This window comes from Astyanax mexicanus, chromosome 16 (genome assembly GCF_023375975.1).
Source record: "Astyanax mexicanus isolate ESR-SI-001 chromosome 16, AstMex3_surface, whole genome shotgun sequence".
Classification (NCBI taxonomy): domain Eukaryota; kingdom Metazoa; phylum Chordata; class Actinopteri; order Characiformes; family Acestrorhamphidae; genus Astyanax; species Astyanax mexicanus.
Genome location: NC_064423.1, coordinates 840,646 through 867,469, shown reverse-complemented (window position 1 = coordinate 867,469; position 26,824 = coordinate 840,646). Strand labels below are relative to the sequence as shown.

Genomic DNA, 26,824 nt, shown 5'->3' with positions numbered 1-26,824 from the left:
TAAATCACAGACTGAGATGATCATTTGTGTTAGACACTGATGGAATTTGGCCTCCGCCTTTATTCCATCTGTGCAACAAATGCAACCACATATGCACTAGTACACACATATACACACACACACACACACACTGACAGCCTATAATTGGTAATGAACCTTAATTATCTTTACTCCTGAGTTCATATTTGGGTTACATGAACTATTTGCTGGCGGGATCTATCAACAAATAATAAAAAAAATATTTTGGTGAATCTTTGGTTACTTCTTTCCTGACCCACACTACAGAATAATGGGTCTGGATTTGCTCTTCACAACAATCCCAAAACATTTCCTGATTTCAGGTTGATGGTAAACCAGGATCTTCTCAAATGATCCTGTATATTTACAACCTAGCTTTCTGTAGGGACGTGGATACAATTCTCATGACTGAAAGAAGTGGGTTTTTAACCATGTATTTGTATGTACCATATTTTACGGACTATAAGGTGCGCTATCAATAAATGTCAACTTTTTAAACTATTTTCGTACATAAGGCGCACCAGATTATTAAGCACATTTTAAGCGACATTAGGAAGGTACAAGGGTGTCGCCATGTTTCCCTTCTAGGGAGGCAGCTAAGTAAACAAAACTGTATTTAACAACCAAAAAAAAAGAAACATTTCAAGTCATGGATAATCTACACAGATTTCTCTCATAAAAACTGTTTATTTGGGTGAGTAAAGTGCTTATGTTTATTAACAGTAAGCTTAGATTTCCAGTATTTAAGCATGGTTAGCAGGGCTGGTAAATGCTGCCCACAGGGCTACCCTGAGGAACCCTGAGTATTTCAGTAAGCCAGGGTGCTATCAGATAGCGGTTCATCCCACACAGCTTGTTTTAACAAGGTCCGTGTTAAAACACATACCGATTTATTCACCTCTGTACGTTGAAAGAGCTAGCGTTGCGGTTAGCGGCTAATGCTAATGCTAACCTGAATGGTAGAATTCATACATAAGGTGCACTGGATTATAAGGCGCACTGAGGATATTTGGAAAAAAAAGGATTTTTGGTGTACCTTATAGTGCGAAAAATATGGTATGTGGGTGTGTGTGGGGAAAAAACTAAATTATAAGTAAAAAATTATAAGTTTATTTGATTTTGCCCAATTGAAAACCTCTGGAATATAATCAACAGAAAAAAAGGATGATCACAAACCATCAAACCACCAAACTGAACTGCTTGAATTTTTACACCAGGAGTAAAGCAGCATAAAGTTATCCAAAAGCAGTGTGTAAGACTGGTGGAGGAGAACATGATGCCAAGATGCATGAAAACTGCGATTAAAAACCAGGGTTATTCCACCAAATATTGATTTCTGAACTCTTAAAACTTGTTTTCTTTGCATTATTTGAGGTCCGAAAGCTCTGCATCTTTTTTGTTAATTAGATAATTTCTCTTTAAAAAATGTCTGTTTGCGGTCCTCACATTTTCAGCATTGGTTAAGATTTAAATCCTGTAGGGTGGGCATATCACATGGCATTAGATGCACAACTTTAGCATAACTTAATCACAGTCATACTACAAGCCCAGAAATGTCACTCAAAACATATCCCAACATCATGTTCAAAAAATGCTAACAGATTTTTTTTATTGGACATCATTTTTAACTACTCTAGGCAACTGTTACCTGAGTACACCACCACGGACTCACGGACTCCTTCTGTTCAGGGCGATTAAAAAGTGGCTGCATGAATTCTGTAAGTCTCGAATGAAGAAGCTGAGCTAGTGTTCTCAGAAAATCAAAACAATCCAATGACAAATGACCCTGAGCCGTATATGTTTATACCTCAGTATACACATGAAGCCCTGCGTCAGCTGGATGCTGGACCCACCAGCGTCTCTCCGGACATACCTGCAGCTCCTCGTTCCACAGGAACACGGTGTGCTCATGACAGGTCTGTCTGCGCTTTAAGAATCGAGTCTGAAGGTGGGCAACAGAGACATTTCTCCATATTCCTGAGATAAACTGAAAGAAGCAACGAATCCTTTCAAATATAAATACCACATTATCATCTAAATAAAGCTAAATCATGTAGCTTTGTGGGCTTAACAACATTAAAGGGAGTTGTTGACCCCAATTATCGCTATTCAAGGTTGATCTTCCAGCTAAACTGTCTTGTAGTGTGATAGTGGACTTTGAGCTGCTTTTAGAAATTCATGCAAGTGTTAGCAGTCGTTATGCAACAGTTTTCAGAATTTAGTTTTCAGAATTTAGCTTTCTTTCTTTTTAGTTTTCTTGTAGCAACAGCATTTTTTTTTTAGTAACTATCATAGCGGTAACAATATCCGGTTTGCAGATGCTATGGGGTTCCCCTATAGAGCAGTGCAAACTAGTTAGAGCACAGGGCCAAAAACAAGACAGAGTGTAGGTTTGGGTGGGATTTTGTTGGGCCCTTGAGCAAACTCCCACTGGCACTTTGGGAACTTTCTTTTTATTTATTATTATATTTTTTTATAAATATAGCTGTACTCCCCCTGTCACTAGCACTGCCCCAACACCAGGAGGGTAAAGACTAGCACATGCCTCTTCTGATGCACTTAGAGACAATCAGCACCTTTTTTTGAGCTGCTGCTGATGCAGCATTGCCGAGTAGCATCACAGCTCAAAAAAGCGCGGCGACTTGGTTCTGATACATCAGCTTACAGATGCAGCCTTGTGCTGATCCACATCACCCTAGGAGTGAAAAGGGGAAAGAGCACCATCTACCCACCCAGAAAGAGCTAGACCAATTGTGCTCTCAGGCCAATTGTGCAGCTGGTGGCAAGCTGCATGACCAGGATTTGAACCAGCAGTCTCCTGATCATAGTGGAGTGACAATGACTTAGTCCACTGGCGTTTTCTTAACAAAATCACTCTGTGCCCAGCACAAGAATGGTTAATATATGGGTCTTGTCTTGTCTTGTATACATTGATGGTAATGACACCATCTACATATTAGCTCAGTTTTTGTACTAAATATTTGTTGCTTTGTTAAACAGTGTCAGTATCTGAAGAAAGAGAGAGAGAAAAAGAGAGAGAGAGAGAGATGTAAAGGCAGCATTAGAATATAAGTTTTAATTGACATTGCTGTCTTATGCTGTAGTTCCTGTGTTTAAATGCTGTAGTCAGTGCACTAGTTCATAAACAGTTAAGGGCTTATGAAGGCAGGCACCAAATGTACACTCTGAACACTTGCTTTGAACCAATTTGGAGAGAGAATAGTTAAACTGGAATTGAGGCTTTTGTCAGAGTTTTGTAAGTGCAGGAAGGAGGAGGGGGGGGTTACTGTGCGTGCAAAGAGTGTTATTGCTGCAGGATGACTCCGCCCCCCCCCTCTCTCTCTCTCTCTCTCTCTCTCTCTCTCCAGCTCTCTCGCTTATACACTGCTCTATATTCCCTCATGACTTTTGGCAGCTAACTTCAGACTACTTAGTAGAGGCATACAGTACACACCCTCTCTCTAGATCTCCTGGAGTGGGAGGCCACCAGACCCCCAGCCCCTCTGCTTCCCCAGCCCCTCCAATCTCATCTCCCTCTTCAGCTCTTCAGTGAGGTTTTGGGTGTTTTCACACCTCACTTGTTTGGTCCGGACTTTCAGACTTTTCAGTTTAAAGGGTTTAAAACAGGCAACGAATCACAGCCGATCAAAAGACGTGGTCTCAGCATGGATCTGCTGAACCATGGTCCGGTTCGTCTGCAGTGTGAATACTAGAGGTGTCACGATTCTCTAAATCCTCGATTCGATTGTATTTCCGATTTTAGGGTTTCGATTCAATTCGATTCTCGATTTTCTTTTTTCTTTTTTCTTTTTTTTTACAGCAGAGAGGCCTATGCCAGTTTTAGATAAGTCTATGATCAGTCTATGGGCTTGATATAAGTGATGCAAAGTGATACAAGTGAGCTGTAATACACCACATTAGGCACTAATGGTCAAATTTAAATAATTTAATTAAGATATATATGTAATGCCGTCTAGTGGCTTTTTTTGGTAGCAGCAGTGTGCACTATTAACACAGCAATGTGCAACATAACAAAATAAACAATAAAAAAATACAGGAACAGTCATGTACAAAATAATAGAACAATTAGAGCCTTAACAAACTGATCTCTATCCTACTATAACAGCTAAACATGAAAAATAAGACTAAGACTTTTTCGGTCCCTGAGAATGAGAAGTTTTTTTCTTTAATAAAGATATATTATTAACTTTATCTGAGAGAAAGATGCTCCTTAAGGTACCAAAACTATTAACATATTTGAGGCTAGACAAAACAACTGTTATTTTTATATTTTGAAGTTTTTCTTTAAGAAGATGAGAATGTTCACATTCTCTGGAGAAAGAGCTGCTCTTTCAGCAGTCACAATGTCCGCTACAGTGTGCTGCACCATTTGCGTAGTTTAGAGGGAGGGATCGTCAATCCTCTTTTTGACTTCGAGGCTCGAGACCATGACATAATTTCGATCAATTTTGATGAAATATCGAAATCGTGACACCCCTAGTGAATACACTTTTCTAGATAGTATTTTGGATTAATTAAAGGAAGTTGAAGCAGGCTATCATTTGCCTTTAAACACAGCAGAAGAAAAATAATTGGTGTTGTGCTGAAATCCGACTCCTCTTGGTGTGAACACAGCAGTATGGGTGTACTGAGACAAATGCTTACACTGGTGATTCTGTATCTACTGTAACTGTAGATTAACCCTTATTTATAAACAGAAATGAAGGGGAGACGGATTCTGGCAGAGAGGTACAATTCAGCACAACACCTGGCAAAGCATCTCACCAAACTGACAACATTCTACTGTACAAATCATTTAATGTGAAGTATAGCTCTTCAGATCTAGTTGTGTTGTTTGTGTTGATGGTTCGCGAGCGCTAGCCTCGTTAGGAACATTGTGAGGGTTTTAATGTGTTACAGATTTTTGGGACGAAAGCTTTTTTTCCGTTCTTTTTTGCTGACCCTGTTGGACAGCTGACGCCATTTCTGGGAAATAAATGAAACAAGAAGGCCTTTGTTGGCAGAGATGCACAACTCAGACCTCACTGTCTCACCGCCCCCAGTACCTCCTCCTCCTCCTCCTTCTCAGCAGCTCAAAAACATATGCTCCTTCTGTCTGTCTGCCTTCCCTCCACACTTTCACTGCTGCTCTCTCTCTGACCCCTCTGTTCTGCTGTCCCCCCATCTTACTCTCTCTACTAACACTCTCTCTCTGCTGCTCTCACAGTCTCTCTATTACTACTCTCTCTCAATTGCTCTCTATCTTTCTGCTACTCTCTCTCTCTTTTTCTCGCTCTCCCTGTCTCTCTATGGTATGGCTTAATGAGAACAATATTGCCAAAACACTACAATAGAAACAGCAGTAAAATAACAATACAATAAAAACAACAGTAGTGACAGAATAAGTAACAGTGGTGAATACAATTATCAATTATTTAAGATAACGGATATAAATATAAAATATGTATTTATTCTTTATATACAGCTCTGGAAAAAATGAAGAGAGCAATTCAGTCAGCTATTTATAGGTTTATGTTTGAGTAAAATGAACATTGTTATTTTATTCTATAAACTACAGACAACATTACTCCCAAATTCCAAATAAAAATATTGTTATTTAGAGCATTTATTTGCAGAAAATAAAAAAATGGCTGAAATAACAATAAAAAAAAATCTTTCAGACCTTAAATAATACAAAGAAAACAAGTTTATATTTATAAAGTTTTAAGAGTTCAGAAATCAATATTTGGTGGAATAACTCTGGTTTTTAATCACAGTTTTTTCATGCATCTTGGCATCATGTTCTCCTCCACCAGTCTTACACACTGCTTTTGGATAACTTTATGCTGCTTTACTCCTGGTGCAAAAATTCAAGCAGTTCAGTTTGGTGATTTGATGGTTTGTGATCTTTCATCTTCCTCTTGATTATATTCCAGAGGTTTTCAGTTTGGTAAAATCAAGTAAAAACCTCATTATTAAGTTGTCTCTTTTTTCAGAGCTGTATATACTTATATCTATACACACAATACTCACAATTAAATGGAGAAGAAAACTAGTTCTGCCACTTTCTGTCTCTCTTTCTGTCTCTCTCTCATGTTTTTCTTGGTGTGCCTCACCCTGCTTTCGGAATGAAGTGAGGAGGGCTGGGAGAAGTGGAGTGCTCTCTCTCTCTCTCTCTTTCTCTCGACATGTGCTTTCCATCACGGTGATTGCTTGGACACTTAGTGCTAGCTGGTGTTGAGAGGTCAGTGGGCTGGACCGGACTAAAGCTGCTCGCTCCAGTCTGCATGAGCAGAACGTGTTCCAGTGTGTGATACAACCAATACATACACAATATATGGCCAAATATTTGTGAACACAAGTGGCGTGCGGTGAATAAAGTGGGTACCCCTTCTGCAACCACCCACCCCTCCGCCAGCCGACCAACACATAGATAAATATTACAAAAACTACATATTCTCTGTCTTGACTGAGTTATATAAAGTTAATACACATCAACAGCCCACAAATACAACTACAAACTACAAAAGTATACAATAGACCCAACAATCAATACTTAATTTACCTACAATTACAGCTATTCAACTAATATCACTCATTTTAATGTCTACAGTACACCAGGGCAGCCAAAACATTAAGTACACAAAAACTCACCAGTCAGGCAGCTTATTATTGTGAATTAGTTTCACACTGAACGAGAGCCTTTAAAAAGGCTATTTTATGATAATATCTGTCTCATTTAAAGTCGCAATTCCATTATAGTTCCCTAACTATTGAACTAATCCAGCATGAGCTCCGTTTATGACTAAGCCATGGCTCCGCCCCCGGAGTGAAAATCATGAATCTGATTTGTTAGACTGTCCTGCGTCTTTGCTAACAGACTCATTACTACACTCTTCTCAAAATCAGGAGAAGGATCACGCAGTCACATGGGGGGCAGAAGCCTTTTTAAAAAGCTTTGATTGGTTAAAACCGATAAGAGTCCTGTAGCAACTAAAAAACACAGACTAATGCTTTGAATTAGTTGCTTTTTTATTTTAGTTAATTTATCAAATGTATGCTTATAGTTTACAATAACTATAATATATATTTCCTGATTAAAAAAATATGTAGTTATTTACATGCACTTATTGTCACCCCTTCTCTGAAGGGTTAGAAGGGTCTCACTGCACACTACTGGTGGACACCTCTTCTAATTTTAAGTTGCACCCACTCCCGACACTGAAGTGCAAATGCACACACACTGTCCCTACGTCTAGTCCCTGTTGAGAAGTCTAGCCAGTGGAATAGGAGTATCAGGAGCAGATAAACATAAGCTGTGAAGCAGTGGACCTAACTGTGCTCTATGTGAGTGATGGTGCTCCATCAGATTCTCTTGGGATGAGTTGGGGAGTGAGGGATGTTGTGGGGTGGTGGTGATCCAACATCCTGACCTCATTAATGCACCTCTTGTTGCTATAAGTCCCCACAGCTATGCTCCAGAATCAAATAGAAAGCCTTTTCTGGACAATAGAGACCAATCATTTATTTTAATAAAAACAGCATCATCTCTTGTTTGGTACAATTTATTTTGAAGAAAAAAAATAAATAAATGAGCAAGTGTTCCAATAATTTTGTTCATATTATGTAGCTAGGGCCATTTTGGACCATTTGCCTGGATAGTGCTGGTTGTGTGAATCAGTACTGGCTATTGGGGGAAAAAAGATGGTATTTACAAGTTTGTTATGTTGCCATTTCTTCCCACTTAACACTTAAAAATGGACATTTGATACAAAAAGTACCAAGTGATGAAGTGTTTCAGGTCTTATTTTATCCCATTCTTCCTGAAATTAGGAAATCAGGTTTCCCTGATGGAGCATTATTCCCCCTTTTGGGGATAGATTGGATGGTGGAAAAGGTTCTCCACATAAGAGTTACTGTGTTATGGGAGTTTCTGATGGTCTCTCTTGTTCTAAATAATTTTTTATAGATACTATAATTTAGTTTTATAGATACTCTGGTATATAGTTTCAGCTCAAGTTCAGAAAATATACACTAAATAAAAAAAATGGAGAGTTGTTTTACACTGTGGGGTAAAATATGTTAACACTGACGAGAGTTACATAGAGTTAATGCATGACTCCATACAGTGTTGAATAAACTCTTTATACGAAAGTCTAAAACTTTTGTAGAAACTTTTAACACTATAGTCAGTGCGACCATTCATCTGCAATGAAATTTAAGTCAAAGTAAAAAAACACTGTTTCCATACTGTTTCAACCTTTTCTGATTGGGTGTTATATAATGCATTTATCTACAGTAAACTAAATTAAATAACCAGTCCCTTCTAAATAAATAAATAGTGGATAAATCTTGTTTTCCTACATAATCTGAGACTATTGCAGGAGCACAGAGTTGCATCGTTTTGTAGATAAATGGATGAAGACAGCGTTTAGAAAACTGTTCTAGTGCCAGGTCATATGTTTTTTTTTTTGTTTTTTTTTATGCAGCTGTTCAGTGCATTATGTAATCCTCCCGTGAAGAAAACCATTTATAGTATAACTGTGGTGCACATGAGGAGAGAGCACACATATCCCTCTCTCTTTCCACCTGAGGAAAAAGTTCAACTCTTTTTCACCACTGAGCAGCTGCCTGATCTGTCCATATATATATAACTATTCCAGGTGACGCTCCCTCGTGAAGACACTGAGATTAAAATCTCACCAAGAGTGTGCAGATAAATGTGATACTTAGAAGAATCTAAAGTATAAAACATACTTATACATACATATTTTTATACAATTCTAGAGTGAGTTTACATAAAATCCGTCATTTGTCTGAATCCTTGGGCCGGCCCATCAGATTGAGAAGGTGCTAAGCTGTGTTTATACAGAGAGAAGATTGCTGCCAATATGAAGCTGGAGCACTGCATCAGTATATCTGCCCTGAGATTAACTGCTTATATGTTCAGTTCTGCTGATCCCACGTCTGCTTTTTCAGCTTAAGAGTAAATGTTCAGGTAGCTGAATGATCAGGGATCAGCCAGACTGGATAAAATATATAGATAGTCATTCCTGTTTTTAATGCAGTGCCACCTGAGAGTCCAAATATCACCAGCACCCAGTTCTGACTGTTGGTCTGGTCCGTTGCATACAGGGGTTTCTCCAGTTTCTCTGAAACTTCAGATGATATTATGTACTGTAGATGGTGGGATACCTAAACTTTACCCAGTGCTGTGAGATATGCTGCCTGTATGTGCCATTCTGCTTCCAGCCCGTCCACATCTGATTTTTCTGGGAGTGCCACCCTGTGTGAGAGCAGTTTAAACAGCAGATAAACACACCACACACAGATGTGTGCGCTGAAAGCACAGGTGTGCTGAATGTTGGGCTGCTTGCTCTTTGTTTAAACTTAGGTATGCCCAAACCTGTGGTAAGCATGCAAAATGAGCTCAAACAATTAGTGTACATTGAACTAAAACAAACCGTTCTGGTGGAAACAGGAGAGTTGAGGTGCACATTAGAATTGGTTTTGGCCGTGGTTTTATGTTTTTTGGAGACAATCCGGGTTAGCACCCGAACATCCCTTTCAGACAGCTTCCTCTTACAGCGTCCACAGTTAATCCTGTTGGATGTGGTTGCTCCTTCTTAGTGGTATGCTGACATTACCCTGGATACCGTGGCTCTTGATGCATCACAAAGACTTGCTGTCTTGGTCACAGATGCTCCAGCAAGACGTGCACCAACAATTTGTCCTCTTTTGAACTCTGGTATGTCTCCCATAATGTTGTGTGCATTGCTATATTTAGAGCAGAACTGTGCTCTTACCCTGCTAATTGAACCTTCACACTCTGCTCTTACTGGTGCAATGTGCAATTAATGAAGATTGAACACCAGGCTGCTCCAATTTAGCCATGAAACCTAAAATCCCACACTAAAATAATGACCGGTGTTTCAGTTTCATTGTCCAACCCCTGTATAAATTATTATTAATATTACCATATCACCCAGCTTTTTCAGTGCATGACTATATACACAAGGTGTGGTGGCTTTAATTCTGATTATATTGATATTGCAATTATATTGTATAAACCAAAATTAAGAAATATATTGTAATATAAATGTGCCCCAATCATTCAGCCCTGCCTCTTTAGTATGACAAAAATAATAAGATAGTTGCATAGTTACTTTAATTCTTAATCTTAAAGGTATTTTTTATAGGTACAGTATATTTACACTTATGTACACTTTACCTGTGCCACTCAGCAAACTCAACAGTGAATCTGTTAAAAAAATAAATAAAATGTGGTTAATTTCAAATAAATAAGCCAGTAAGAACCAAACTATGAAAGTTTCTCCAGCTGGAAAGATCTCTTACTCACTGAATCATAATTTTGCCATATTAGTCAATGAAACAGAAGTGGGATGAAGTTCATGGAGTTCTGGATGTGACATCAGAATAAATCAAATGCTGTGGTGGGTTTGTGGAATTCTGTAATATGCAGTTTGGTGGGGGTTTGTTGGGGGTTGTCTCTGGGTTGTTCTTGGATCACAGTGTATTTATGACTGTGTGTTCAGGGCAGGATCAGGGTGGTGTTTGTTTTAAAGCAGAACAGACCAGCGTTGAAGATTAGTTTGAAGATTAGCGCTTTGTCCCTAGTTAGAATCTTTGTCCCCTGAAGTTATGATTCAGCTCTTAAGTCGGAACATAGTGACAGTGCCCTAAACCACTGAAGCAGACAGAGCTGTCATAATACAGATTTGTAAACCCAGGAAGATGCTTACACTGACATTACAAAAATAATAAGACAGGAGTTAGTATTGACTTTTGTCCCATAAAAGCTCCTGGAGTCTCCTGTATTGATGTAGAAGTAATTTCTGCCAGAGTCACTTGTCTGTTAACATGGACAACTCTAGCCAGATGCTGCCTGACATGATCATTAGCCCTATCCGGACGGGATTACTCTCTCAGGGGCTACTGTGTTAATTTTCTTTTTAATAGAGGGTCCTCTGTAATTTTATTCCTGTCCGGAACAAACATGTATGGCACTGAACGAGATGTCATATGACCAAGAAAGTCAAATAACTTACTGGTCCTCCTGTTTTTTCAATTGCAGTCCGGATGCAAGAGTTTTATCACTGAGTAGAAGTGTGAAATATTTTATATGGTCGTCCCCCTGAGAAACTAATCCTGTCCGGATAAGGCTGTTGCCACCCACTGCTTTCTCTGTCCACTGGGGGAGGTATTAACTTCTATGATGTATTTCTGGTGCACACATGATACTATGGATGGAGGAATGGTAAATACCTGCACGACTGCACCCACTGGCTTATTACTGGCTCAGACTCACATGACCTTCACTAGTGATGCTACAACATAAGAAGGGTGAAGACTAGCACACGCCTCCTCCGACACATGTGAAGTTAGACCCCGCCTCTTTTTGAACTGCTGATGATGCAGCATTACCGAGTAGCATCACAGCGCTAACACTAGGCGGATTCACGACGCAGCGACTCAGTTCTGATACATTAGCTCACAGACGCAGCCTTGTGCTGATCGACATCACCCTAGGAGTGATGAGGAGAAATAGCACCTACATCTACCCACCTACAGAGTGCAAGGCCAACTGTGCTATTTCTGCCGGGCTCCGGCAGCCGATGGCAAGCTGCATGGCCGGGATTCTAATCAGCAGTCTCCTGATCGTAGTGGCAGTGGTTTAGACCATCAGCCTCATACCTTTTGCACAGAGCTTTCTCCAGATTCTCTGACTCACCTGTTGAGGTAATTTACTGTAGGTGGTGGGATATAGACTAGCGATACTGTAATAAGGCCTTTTACTTCTAACAGTATTGCAATATATCGCATTATATTGAATTGTTTCCCCCTAAAACATGATTTGCATCGTATTCCCAAGTTCTTGCCAATACCCAGCCCAACATAACATGGGTGTTCTTTCACTACACCCCCAAGACGTTTTATAGGAGTGTAGTATTTACAGTGCTGTAGTCCATACTTCACCTCCCCACCCGCTCACATCTGCAGCGCTGTTTAGAGTAAGTGGGCCCGCTGTTTGTGTGGGAGAGCAGAGCTGCTCTGATCCAGTCTGATCCTGTTCTGCAGGCTGGACTTTGTCTTCTACCTCTCTCTCTCTCTCTCTCTTTCTCTCTCTCTGTGAGAGAGACAGAGGTGGTGTGATCTGTCTGAAGGAGAGTTTTGCGTCATCTTTAACGGTAAACACTCCATGTGTTAACAATGTCTGGAGCCGTGTGTGTGTGCCTGCTGTACGCCAAGGCGACTCAGGTCACGACTCCATGTATCATCTTTCATCTTTCTTGTGCTTAATCACTTTCACCAGTGTTTACTGTCAGCTGGTGCTGCTCTGATGTTGCCCTTCCCTAACTTGCAACTTCCTCTAAGGTCTCCGGGTGTCTGGTGGCACTCTGCTGTGTTTACAGAATGGCATTTAATGGCTGTGTTTTTGTGTTTTTGCAGTGATGTCTCAGCATCAGCACCACCAGCAGCATCTCCAGCATGCCCAGCAGCAGCAGCAGCAGCAGCAGGTGCAGGTTCAAGCCCAGTCTCAGTCTCTGGGCTCCAGTGGCTCTATGCCCCAGCAGCAGAGTGCTCAGCCTGGCATGATGAACATGGCCGCCAACCCCCTGAGTGCCCAGCACCAGCAGAAAATGAGGCTACAGCGCATCCAGTTGGAGAGAGAGCGCATTCAGAGGAGACAGGAGGAACTGATGAGACAGGTGAGGTTGCAGTTGTGTGTTGGTTTGTGTGTGTGTTTCTGTGTGCATGCATAACCATGTAAAGTTATGTCAGTGTATATTTGTATTTCAGTTATTACAATATTATCCAAGGTAACAAAAATTAAAATTGTAAGAACATTTAACAACATTTTAAAAAGCTTCCAAGAAGATATAGCCTGTAAATGTCCTGAAAGTGTCACATAATGCATAAAGGTTTGCATTGCAATGTTATTGAACAATTTTTCACCTAACGTTACCAACCAGATGATTACTAACATAATGGAAGTGTTAAAAGTAGCAAAAACACAGCAACGTTTAAAAAAGTTACATAAAAAAATACTAAAATGCGTGCGCCGAGTGGTACAGTGGTCTAAAGCGCTGCCACTATGAGCGTGAGGTCACAGGTTTGAACCCCCGCTGATGCAGCTTTACCATCAAGCTGCCGGCGCTCAGAGGGAGCACAATTGGCCCTGCTCCCTCCGGGTGGGTACAGTAGATGGCGCTCTCTCCCCACATCACTCCTAGGGTGATGTCCGCAGCACAGGGCGTCTGTGAGCTGATGTATCAGAACCAAGTCGCTGCGCTTTCCTTCAAGTGTTAGTGCTGTGATGCTACTCGGAAATGCTACAGCATCAGCAGCAGCTCGAAAAGAGGTGGAGTCTGACTTCACATGTATCAGAGGAAGCATGTGTTAGTCTTCCCCCTCCTGGTGTGTTGGGGCATCACTAGTGATAGGGGGAGTCCTAATGAGTGGGTTGTGTAATTGGTCGTGTAAATTGGGGAGAAAATGGGAAAAATTATTAACATCCAGAAAACTTGACAGATTGAACGTTCACAGAAAACGGTGTACTGATCAATCTTTGTTAGCTGGGATGTCACAAAGCAAATTTTAAGAATATCTCATCCTCATCTGATCAAAATTGCTTTTAAGCTACTAATCAGTTTTACATTTCATGAAAATATATACAGCCTCTACTTTGAGGACAAAATCAGAAACTAGTTAGCTATTTAGCACAAAACCTGTGCACAGTTCTGAATGGAAAGCTTGATGGGCTAGAATCCCTTGTAAACGATTAGCTTAGCATAGTGCACTGTAGCATTTTAACTTCAGGTTTTCTATTGCAGCTTTTAAACACTTTAAGTCCCCTTGTTTACGTAAACTTGGTACTTTACTGATGCCTAAGGTACATAACATAAAATACAATACTTATTGAAGTTGTGTTTCCAAAATTGTTCACGGCACAAACAGAGGCCTACTGCGAGCCAGTCCCGAGCCCATACTGACACTGTGCTTGATTTTTTACTTACTGTACGATGTTTTGAGATTTCTACATAATAAAGTCATTCATATTTTTGATTGAGAAATGTAGAACGACCAAGAAACTGCAGTCAGGGCACATCTACTGTTTGAGTGAATGTGTGTTTTTTACACACTTTGACCCCTTGTTCTCAGACAGCACAGGGTGCCTGGAAAGGGGGTGGCTTACAGTCCAAGGGGGAGAAAGGAAAGCCCCATCCAGTAAAAACACGAGCCACATGCCTTTTGTTTGGAGAGTCAGCGCTTCCCCTGCGCTGTGTTCGGCACAGGCATCCTGTCTCCTCTCTGTTTACTCAGCCCAGCACAGGACAAGCTAATCACCGTCTCTCTGCCTGAAGAAAGAGACAGAAAACGAGGGATGATTTAACTCTCAATCTCAGACAGTTCATCCTCCACCTTAACCTGCAGAACGTGATCATTCGTGCTGCTGTGAAAAGGGACTTTTATAATTTAATAGGATTAAAATGCTGTCCAGCAGCATTTACTAGAGCTAACCGCAGCTAGCATTAGCGGTTAGACACTAATACTAATGCTGCTGCACCCAGCTTTAGTGGAAATCAGGAAATCTAAGCTTACTGTAAATAAACAGAAGCACCTTACTCACTCAAATAAACAGATTTCAGTAGAGAAATCTGTGTAGATTAACATCCAAGTGCTCGTTTGACTTAGAAAGATTGTTTAATTTTAAGATTACTAAATTTATTTACTCCCCTTTCACCATCACCCAGCAGTGAGACCTGCTGAATTAGAAGGAAAACATGGCGACACCCCTGTTCCTTACTAGTGTCGCATAATGTGCCTTATAATCCAGTGCACCTTATGTATGGAAATAGACCAAAAAAATAGGAGTTCATTGATGGTGCACCTTATAAAACGGTGTGCCTTGTAGTGTGAAAAATACGGTAACTCATTTTTTTAGCCCACTAGGGGTGAGTACTAGTGTTGTAGTACTCAAGTCCAGTCTCGGCCTCGCCTCATCTTGGTCTCAGCCTTGCCTCATCTTGGTCTTGGCCTCGCCTCATCTTGGTCTCAGCCTTGCCTCATCTTGGTCTAGGCCTCGTCTCATCTTGGTCTCGGCCTAGTCTCATCTTGGTCTCAGCTTCGTTTCATTTTGGTCTCAGCCGCGCCTCATCTTGGTCTTGGTCTCATTTCATCTTGGTCTCGGCCTCGCCTCATCTTGGTCTCGGCCTCGCCTCATCTTGGTCTAGGCCTCGTCTCATCTTGGTCTCGGCCTAGTCTCATCTTGGTCTCGGCCTAGTCTCATCTTGGTCTCAGCTTCGTTTCATCTTGGTCTCAGCCTCGCCTCATCTTGGTCTCAGCCTCGTTTCATCTTGGTCTCAGCCTCGTTTCATCTTGGTCTCAGTCTAGCCTCGTCTCATCTTGGTCTCGGCCTCGCCTCATCTTGGTCTCGGCCTCGCCTCATCTTGGTCTCGGCCTCATCTCATCTTGGTCTCGGCCTCGTCTCATCTTGGTCTAGGCCTCGTCTCATCTTGGTCTCGGCCTCGCCTCATCTTGGTCTCGGCCTCGCCTCATCTTGGTCTCGGCCTCGTCTCATATTGGTTTCGGCCTCGCCTCATCTTGGTCTCGGCCTCGCCTCATCTTGGTCTCGGCCTCATCTCATCTTGGTCTCGGCCTCGCCTCATCTTGGTCTCAGCCTCGTTTCATCTTGGTCTCAGTCTAGCCTCGTCTCATCTTGGTCTCGGCCTCGCCTCATCTTGGTCTCGGCCTCGCCTCATCTTGGTCTCGGCCTCATCTCATCTTGGTCTCGGCCTCGTCTCATCTTGGTCTCGGCCTAGTCTCATCTTGGTGGTCCAGTTCAGCCGAGTCCAACTGTATCTGTCTGAGGGGATTTTTATTTTATTCCATGATTCAGATTTAGATTTAATTGTTGATTTAAAGGTGTTTTCACACCTGTAGTTTTTTCTGGTTTGAATCAGTTGAGTAATGAGGAAACTTGGAGTGTTTCCCACTAGAGTTGGATTTGGTTTGGTTGGTTTGGATTCACACACAAAAAAAACTTAAAAAGAAACAAGAAAGTCTTAATCTGCTTGTGACCTGTGGAGCTTCTGGTGTCTGTCTTGACTCAGTTCAATTACTAAAAGTCTTGGTCTTGAGGTGGACTCTGCTCTAGCGGTCTTCACTTCAGAACCAGTGGGTACGTTTTGTTCTTTCTGCACCGGGTTTATGGCACAAACCCATATCAGAGAGAGGGGGACAGACTAACAGGAAGAGTGTTTATACGGAGCTTCAGTAATTCATCAGCAGGACTGTTTACGAAACGCCTGCCAAGATGGCCGCCTGTGAGCTGTGTGGTGCTGCAGTGTTAACTGACACTGGAGACCTTTTTCCTTTTTTCCTTTTCTTTCCTTTTCCGAGACTTTTTTTTGCATACAATAGTGAACTTTCCACAACTGTGTGTGTGTGTGTGTGTGTGTGTGTGTGAGGGAGGGAGAGAAAGAGAGAGAGAAGGTAAAAACATCTGTGTTTCTTTTCCCGGCCTGTCTGTGATAAAATTAATGAGTCAGTGGAGTCATGTGTGCCGCTGCCAGTGGAAGATTTTCCCTGTTTTTCCTCGGAACTGTGGTCCTGCAGCTGTTCGGCCTACGCCCTGAAAACTGAAGCGCTGAGGCCTATTAAAGCTCGGCGCTGTACAAACCCGACACACACTCACACACTCACACACTCACACACACACACACAACCACTGTGCTGCAGAGAAACAATACAAAACCTTCTTCTACTTTAAAACAAAACCACAAAACAACGTGTTACTCAAATTCTAATGCACAATGTCTTTCATCACATAACCAATAGAAACTAATCATTAATGTCATCTGTACCAAAGTTTGTCAAAGTAAATGTCACCAACTGGACCTTCCAACAAAATGGACCTCAAAACCACTGCTGTTTAGCTAAAGTGACTAAAACTAAAGCTTCATCTTAAGTTTATTTTATTATTTAAAGAGGCTTAGATTACGTTGGCCAAAATTCTAACGCAAAAAAACTGGTACCACTTTAAAATAAGACTACCTTTATAAAGGGCTTATAAATGGTTTACAATTAGTTTATTAATGGTTACTAATTAGGTTGTAAATGCCTTAAAAATCATTAATAATCAGTTATAACACATACGTAGAAAGGGCAACAATATAGATGGCTGTGGGTTCACTATTTGACAAACAACAGGTCATTGTTACCCTTTCTATGTATGTGTTATAACTGATTATTAATGATTTTTAAGGCATTTACAACCTAATTAGTAGCCATTAATAAACTAATTGTAATTAACCATTTATAAACCCTTTGTAAAAGTGGTAAAATGGTAACATTATGTTTATCTTCGCTAAATATGCTACACTTTAGCTTTGTGGTAGATTTTTTGTTGTAAAATAACTTTTTATTTGTATTTTATTTTGCACTATTATTTTATACAAAATTACAGTTATATAAAAATGCATATTCTTGACACTGTTATTGAGACTGTTTGTGAGACTGTGTGTTTTTTGTACTTTATTTATGCTGCTACTGGGCGCAGGATATGAACTGGTAAGGAACTGGAAAGAGCATGCCCCGTCCCGCCCTCTGTTCAGTGTTCACACAGCTCTACACTAAAACCAATAGCTTTGTTATCGTCCTTTACCTGCCCCGAGTCACACACACACACACACACACACACACACACACACACACACACACACTCACATAACACAAACACAACATAACGCACCATGCCACACACAAGACGAAACTGATCTCTCTCTGAAATATTTGATTTTGTCAACTCAAAGTCTGGCTTTGGATTTTTAATACAGATAATTATAATTAGGGTTGATACTCAGTTTATCTGTGGATTATTTTTTAGTTTAGTCATCGACTATTTCTGCTCCTCCCTCTGCTTTCTCCATCACTCCAAAACAATAGAAACAGCTAAACATGGGATTTAGATTCCCTTTAAATGTCGTGTTGATGTTTAAATAAGTAATGTTTTGATTTTTATTCACTATATCCTCTTGAGACCCTGCGTCCTCTTATGAGGACGTTATATTCCCGCATTTCTGCATCATGATTCTACATTTTTTTTTTTTAAACACGTTAACCCTTTGTCCTTATATGGAGACACTGCCTGTACCATCTGGTGGTCGCCTGACAACATTACAACAAATAATTGATTATAAATAAGATGGTGGGAATCCCAGGCACAGGTTTCTACAGCCAGTTCAGACAGAAACATGGGCCAGGTAAACATTCTCCTCCAATTTTACGTTTGAAACTAGTTTATTTACTTACTATAGATAGATAAAATTTTGTTTTTGGACTAATTGGGTTCTTCTGATCATATTTAAATGTTAAAATAAACTATTGTGTCCTTAAATGAAGAATGTTATTCGCAAAAATGACTTTTTGTACAAAGACAAGGTTTAGTTTTTAAACTGGTTCGGTTCTACTGATCCCACAAAGAAATAATAAATTAAAAATGCACACCAGACAAATGTTCGGGTCTCAGGAGGATATATGAAATCTGTTGTGTTTGTACATGTTTGTGACATTGTGTTTCTGTCCCCAGCACTTTTGTTGTAGTGCATTACAGTTTAGAGTTTACAGTTTACAAATTTACATGTATTGATTATTGATTAATCGTTGCAGCCCTAACTATTATATGTTTTTACAACTTTTTAAAATATATTTATTTAGTTTGTTGATTGATATCCTGTTTTAGTTCAATTATATTTTGTATAACCTGTCTGAGCAGTGTCCTAAGTGCTATTTTTAAGTATAGCTTCTTCTAAAATATTAAGTACATGAAAGCTTCTGTGTTGTACGATGTCTCACAAAAATCATGTATCTTCATTTTTGCTCCAAAGTGAGTTAGAATAAGATATATTTCTGCACTGAATTCCTTTTTAATTCCATTTTAAATTATTCTTTATCCTGTACAATTTGCAAAGTTTTGTTCTTATAGTCACTGTTGGCAGTTCATTTATGTCTGTGTGTCCTGCGTCTGCTACCGGGTTACAGTGTGTCTTTTCCATCAGGAGGTGGCGCTCTGTAGACAGATGCCCATGGACTCGGACAATATAGCTCCAGTGGCTCCAGCCATCAACCAAGCTTCAATGAATCAGGGCAGCATGCCCACCAGCGGCTCAGACCCGTTCCTGAACAGGTAAGCACTCTTTAATTCATATACTTTTTCTGTTTATAAAGTGTTTGGTCAGTGATTTCTGTGTTGAAATACTGAAATAGCAGTTGGATCTTTTTGGTTTAATCTGGTTTGATTTCTTAAAATATAACATAGTTTAGTTTTTGATAGAACTACTACTCCCTGCCATTAATAATCAAAGGGTCACAATTAACAGTACTTACAACAGTAGTAAACAGTGTTAAATGGATAATTAATGTCTCAGCTAATTGACACTAGCTAAGTCATTATATACATGACAAAAGCTTAATGCTGAAGAATACTGTAAACAAATAAAATAAATCCTAATTAAAAACCTAATAAAACCTAATTTATAAAAAGGACAGTACTCATCCTCATCACAACCACCCCACTCTCCTCCCATCTGGCAGACCATACAGGTGTGTGAAATTTAGAGCACCAGATTACAGAACAGTTTTCACCCTCGGGCCAATAGATTTTCAGCAAAAACTTAAAAAGAGCATGTGCGATTAATCGCATAATTTTGTTAAATAATTTTTTTTAATCAATTGACACCACTATTATATATATGTATGTATGTATACATATATATATGTGTGTATATATATATATATATATATATATATATATATATATATATATATATATATACACAGTGCTTTCCAAAAGGCCACCTTAACTTTTCAGACTTTTGCCATATTTCAAGCTTTAAACATAAAGATATGAAATTGTATTTTTTTGTGAAGAATCATAAGTGGGACACAATAATGAAGTGGAATGAAATTGAATGGATATTTTAAATTTTTTATTTATTTTTTTAATCAAAAAGGAGTGCGTGCAATATTATTTGACCCCTTTACTTTCAGTGCAGCAAACTCACTCCAGAAGTTCAGTGAGGATCTCTGAATGAGCCAATGTTGACCTAAATGACTGATGATGATAAATAGAATCTACCTGTTTGTGATCAAGTCTCTGTATAAATGCACCTGAAACGTTATATTATATAATGTACAATATATATATATATATATATATATATATATATATATATATATATATATATATATATATATATATATATATAATATATTATTATTTATTTTGTCTTCCTATATTTTACAGCAACTGTTAGTACTTGTAGTCCAGGTTCCAGTTTAGAGTAAGAATTTTACTGTACAGTACACCTATATATTTCTCTTTGAAATAAAACTGCAAAAATAGTGTCTTACCTAGTGTCAATTAATATTTTGAGACATTACTGTTAATTAATGTACCCTTATTATAAAGTGTTGTCCAAAAACGTAAATCAAGTGTTTGATTCAAGTATTAATAAAGTAATAAACAGTTTTTTTTTGCCATTTGAGTGTGTTCCAGGCAAGAGCATCCTACTGACCTGTGCGTAGAGTCCTGTGCTTTTCATAAAGCTTTTATTAAAGCACTGAGTCTGGCCTGTTCCATCTGACTGACTGTGTCTGGTTTCCTATAGAGAGAGGAGGAGAGCTGTGTTTAAAGATGCTCAGAGGATCTCTTGGTGGATCTGATTTTTCTGATTTGTTCTTTTTTCCTCACAGTGGACCGTATCACTCACGTGAGCAGAGCACAGACAGCGGCCTGGGCCTCGGCTGCTACAGCATCCCCACAACTCCCGAGGACTTCCTCAATAACATGGAGGAGATGGACACGGGTACCGTGAAGATCACAGATCACATTACAGCTATGCCTTACCAGCCAACTCGTTTACACAGGCCTCCACTTTAGTATATTACATAAGCGAAATTAAACTGTTGAAGATATGCATGCAGACATTGTTCCATTTTAATGATACTAATTCACTTTAACAGGTTTCAGCATGAAAATACATGACGGTAAACACAGTAAATAAATAACTGTTCTAAATGTACTCTGGCATGTAGACAATTTGTTTTATAGGATTTTTACTGATTTTTAATAAGTAAGGAATAAACTGGATTAAAAAAAAAGTTTTTTTCACAAAATTCAACATGGCTTTTTAAAAAGTGATGATCAATTCATTTATTAAATTCAATTAAATTGTGTTCCAAAACACAAAAATTTAATACTAAAAACTGTATAACAAATTAAGCTAAGCTTTCAAACAGTAGTGTTTATCAACATCTAAAATAAATCCCTCTTTAGGTAATGATAAAAATGTCTTCCACTGTCCTACCCCATTTCATTTTTGCAATATATTATTAGTTAAGCAATTACACCATAAATATATGCTTTAGAGTAGAAGATTTAGAGTAGAGTTACATTCAGCAGGTGTGCACAAATGTTTGTATACATGTTCACACTCACATACAGGCCTGTCACAATAATTGCAATATCGATTTATTGTACAATAAATGAACATGAACTCAATCATTTTTGATAATCGTGATACAGTCTATTGTGTTTAGTTTTATGTTTGTTCACATATATAACAGTGAGCAGTATTTTATTCAGTCATGCTTCAATAACTTTGACTCCATAAACACAGTGTGGACTAAAGTAGGTGAAGAGATAATTATATAATAAATGATTAAATAAATGTTTGCTTTCTTAAAAAAAAAAAAGTGTATAACTGCTTTTCATGCTATTCAGTTATGATTATGTCAGTGGCATTTACTATTCTTAAAATTACTAAAAAAATATTGTTAATCGCAATAATTTCTGGGACAATATATTGTCCATGAAAAATTCTAATCGTGACAGGCCTACTCACATACATACCTACACTTCAAACAACACACATTATTTTCAATCAGATATTAGGAATCAGATGCCTTAAGCTCAAGCTTAAGCTTTTAAATCACTAAATATGTTTAATTATCTCAGATTCTACCAGAATGTCACCAAGAGCGCATTAATTACTCTTTTAAAAGTTCACAAAAAGGCCATAGAAATATTTAAGGAACGTTTAAGGTCTTAAATGTCAGCGAACAGGATTTCACAAAAAAAAAAAAGACAAGTAAAAAAGGCTTCTATAGAAGAGTTGCAGGGGAAAACCACTGCTGAGCAAAAAGAGAAATTGTTCATTCTGTTTGTATGTACACACTTATACACAGCTTTTTGGTCATATGAACAATTTCAGCACAGTAACACACCGCAAAAAATATCTAAATATCAAATATTTCTAATTTTTAGATTATTTAAGTATTATTATTAAAAAATAAGAATTAATGGATAACTTATCTAAAACTTCCGTGTACTGTACTTTAAGCTCTGTCTAATTAAAGGTGTGAATCCTGACCCGACCTGATTGTGTCATCTCTACACGTCTTTCCACATCAGTTCAGTGCTGCTGGATTTGGGCAGGCAGTCGTGTTTTATAATCTGTTATGTAAGTAGAGGTGTGTTTAAACTGATTATGAGACTAACCCAACTTGATTTTGTGTGTGTCTGTCTGCAGGAGAGAACATGGTGCCAGTCAACATGAACGTGCCTCAGCAAAGCCGGTTCCCCGACTTCCTTGACTCCATGCCAGGCACCAACGTGGACCTGGGCACTCTGGAGGGCACAGACCTCATGCCAATCCTCAACGACGTGGAGTCTGTCCTGAACAAGAGCGAGCCTTTCCTCACCTGGCTCTAAAGTCGTGGACTCGGCACGACGAGGCTAAAGACTCGTAGCATTAATGCTAACGTTTTGGATATGAATTCAGTCTGTCTCTCCCAGCTCTTTTATTTGTACCGTGTCTGTTTTGCTCCATTTTTGACCACTCCCCCGGTCACTGTCATTTTTATCCTCTGAGATACTGAGCGAAGAGGACGAGATAAACCAAAGTGTTCAGCCTAAGAACAAACAAACAAACAAACAATCTATGAGCAATACATCAATCAGATTTATTCAGGTAGAGTGAGATTAATGAAACAGTAAAGTTGATTCATCGTGTAAATACTGTAGGATAGAGTAGATTTTTACCTCCACTGTGTTTGTGGGTCGCTCAGCAATGCCATTCCTCTGTCTGTTGGCATGAACTGAGCAGTGTGAACATTTATAAAAATGATTGTGGCTCTTAATTAATGTCCCGGATGGATTGTGTGTGTGTGTGTTGGCACAGGGATGCTTGAAAGCAAAGCCACCAGCAGAGGGAGCCACTGTCTTTCTCCAGTGTAAAATGGAGAGTGTGTTATTGGCTTAAATGATGTTGGAGTAGCAGGAAAAAAAAACTTTATGAGAAACTTTATAAACTTAAGTTGGTTTTCTTTTCTTTACACATACCAAATATGTTTCCTACTGTATCCAGTGTGACTCTAAAAGCTTTAATTGTGAATTGGTAGTCAGTTTAGTTCTTTTATTATTATTATTTTTTTGGCATTTATAATTTTATACTCAAGCTGATTCCAGTTTAGCAGTTTAGCAGTTTAGTTATCATATCCAGTAAGCTCATGTTTCTGAAATGTAGGCATACATTTCTACATTTTGTTTGTAGGCACACATTTTATACCATGTACTTTTTATGTACTGCTACAGTATTCCTTTTTTATTTGCTGTAAAATACCCTAGATGTTTCCCCTGGCGCATTCATCTGGTGCATTTTATTTTTGACTTTTGATATTAGAGTTTGCATTTTAGTATTTATCAAGAGGTATGATTTTTAATAAGAGTTTTAGGTTTTTTAATGAAACTGAAATTTCAAAGCACTACAAATCATTGCGGGATTGAGTCAGAATTTAAATACTGAAGAAGAGTTTTGTGTAAGGTTTCTGCTTTGTGGTGCTTCACTGGACTGTGAGGCTTTCTGATGGTCCTCTGCGTAGTGGGCCTTCAGCCTTCAGTGCTGTGGTCAAGACAGGTTTCCATCTGTAGACAGAGAGAATATGCAGCAAAAAAGTATTTTCCAAAGCCAGAGATCAATACAATTGTGGTGGACAAAAAAAAAAACACACTAGAACTGGATGAGTGTAAGATAAGGGTAAAAACGCATTTTTATATCCAGGTATATCAGAGAATATCAGTTGTCTATCAGCCTAATATATTTTTGTATTGCTGTTTCTCACATTGGTGACATACATACATACATACACACACACATATATATATATATATATTTATATATATATATAGTCCCCCTGTATAGTGACTAAGCAGCATATGGTAATATTATAATAGTATTTTGTGTACACATGGTCACAGTGAAGGGGCAAAGCAGAGCTGAATCTGTGTGAGTGTGTGTGGGGGGGGCTGATTAAAGATTTTTTTATATAAATCAGGGAGAAATGGTAGGTCAGACTGAGCTCATGACATCCTGCAGACAGGAGAGACTGGTTCAGTACTGGGTGAAAAGGGTGATGCATGCTGGAACCCAGATGACTACTTTCTTCAGAGTCCCACTGTGAAAGGTGTCGGTCAGGAAGTGTGAGAATAAGACCGAGTGGGAAAGTGCAGGTTTAGTTTTTCCTCTGTTAATCCGCTTGGTGGAAAAATGCCACAAGCCTTCGGTCTATAGCGCAGCAGTTAAGCTCCTTTATATCAGCGCAGAGTTACTGGCTACTGGTTATTTAGTTTGTTATATAATGAGCTGTTTGTTTCAGGGTTAAAGGCGTTACAGCGAGGCCTGCGGGTCACTGAGGTCTTTCCTCAGGTGTTTGATCTTCTGTTCTGCATGTTAAAGCGATACATTTACCTTAACATAAAGCAATATGTTTTTACAGTGGAACCTGAGTGTAACGGTGAGTAGGTCGTGGAACACGTTGTGGTGTGGAGCACGTTGTTTTTGACTAGTTTATCGAGTGTTATGGAATGGGCAGTTGTCTGTAGCATCATATAGAGCACGGTTGTGTATAGCACACTGCTTAGCAACAGTAGCAAAGGGGAGGTTTGTTAGATTGCAGGGTATTTGGAGGTTGGATGCATGCTGGTGGGCTTGGAGAACACAATACACACATACCTACATGCATGCGCACACGCACACAAACACACACACACTCTCACACACACACACACTGAACAAACTGACAGTTTACTGTACTTTGGGAAATGTGGAAATGATTCTGAGAACTATAACCTCACAAAGAAATCTCTGAAAATGATGTGTAACTTGTTGAACAAAAAAAAATGGAATAAAGCGGTGTTACCACAAAATGAACTCAGACTGCTGGTACATGTTTGGTTCTACTCTGAATGAATGAATGAAGGATATTATATGGCGCTTTTTAAGAAATCCAAGGATGCTTTACAATCAACACTCTGAACCAGGGGTTCTTCATCAGGGTGTCGCTCAGGGCTGCACCATATTGGAAAAATTTTACATCGCATTGTTTTTATTTTCTGTGATAATATCGCAATATTAAACAATGCAGGGCGCCAGCCCCGCCCTCACCCGCGCACTGTCTCACGACAGACCTAACCCTGCCCGACTCATAAACTGTCATTATGAGCCCGACCCCACCTATAAACTGGGTGTTTTCGGCTGTTTGAATGAGCTAAATCTGTTCAGAATTATGTTAATGAACACTGTAACACTTAATGAGCATAAACCTATTATTTAATTTAAAAAATGTTTAAGAACAGCTACACACAGCACTGCAAGTCAAAAGCGTTTAGTTTTAGTTAAGTATTAATTCTTCAGAGACCTCACCGCGGCACACGCCGGTCTGGCGAGCGGCTAATGCGCGGCTACTTCCGAAGGAACGTGACGGACCGTGAGGCACCACGCGCTGCCACTGTTGTGCTGAAATCCGACTCCCAGCAGAATCCGACTCCGCTTCACGCAGAATTTCCCCTGCCAGCTGTAAAACTGTAGCCCTACAAACACTAAACAAAGGGCATTCTATCTGTAATTTCAGTTCTTTTTATGAACAGTTCCAGTTAGTTACCGTTTTTTCTTTTATTTACCGTTTCTATTAGTTTCAGACTGTCTGGACTAGAGGTTAGATCGGGCCCAAAAATTCCGACCCGACCCAGCCCGAGCCCGTGCACGTTCTGCCAGAGCCCGACCCAACCCGAACCATAAACTGTCATTATGAGCCTGAGCCCGACCCGATCCGCCCCATAAACTGGCTGTTTTCGGGCTGATTGAATGAGCGAAATATAATCAGAATTATGTTAATTAACACTGTAACATAGAAGAATAGAACTATTATTTAATTAGAGAGAGAGAGGGAGACACAGAGAGAGAAAGAGAGAGAGAGAGATTTGTGTGTTCTGGTGTGAGCTACTCACAGGTAAAGGTTCTCTTTTATCTGCTCGTGCTCATATTCTAGTCCCACACAATTCTGCAGCTCCCTCAGTTTTTTCTGTCGTATTTCGCGAGCGCTTACAACTAACACCGCGGAGCGCGAGGTGCCGCCGCGCTTGTGCCGAATCCGCTGTGAATCCGACTCCCGCTTCGCAGACAGAATCGGCACAACACCCTCCGACCCCCACTCTGCGGGGGTGAAAACAGCGTTTATAAATAAATTAGTTTAGTTTCACTTTCAGTTTTCGTTATTTTATTTAAAAATAAATATATAATTAAAAAACAGACGCCTACATCTAAGACTATTTTCTGGAGCCCGACCCGACTCTGCCCGAGGAATGTGGTGGGAAATCTCGGCCCGACGGGTCGGGCCTCGGGTCAGGTCGGGTTCGGGCAGAGAATCTAAGCTCTAGTGCGAT

The 26,824-nt window shown here is 39.6% G+C and overlaps 1 protein-coding gene across 3 annotated transcripts in view; it reads left to right on the top strand.

Moving 5' to 3' along the window:
* The window catches only part of wwtr1 (WW domain containing transcription regulator 1), a 76,656-nt gene extending 51,343 nt beyond the window's left edge, over positions 1-25,313 (top strand). For 2 of the 3 annotated variants that reach the window (XM_022669465.2, XM_022669466.2), the window contains 4 exons: positions 12,490-12,749; positions 19,101-19,228; positions 20,797-20,909; positions 22,635-25,313. In XM_022669465.2, coding sequence (XP_022525186.2) covers positions 12,490-12,749; positions 19,101-19,228; positions 20,797-20,909; positions 22,635-22,816 — 683 coding nt within the window. In that variant the 3' untranslated portion in view covers positions 22,817-25,313. The remainder of the gene's footprint in view (positions 1-12,489; positions 12,750-19,100; positions 19,229-20,796; positions 20,910-22,634) is intronic. The other variant, XM_049465702.1, reaches the window with a different exon arrangement.
* Positions 25,314-26,824: the final 1,511 nt, after the last annotated feature.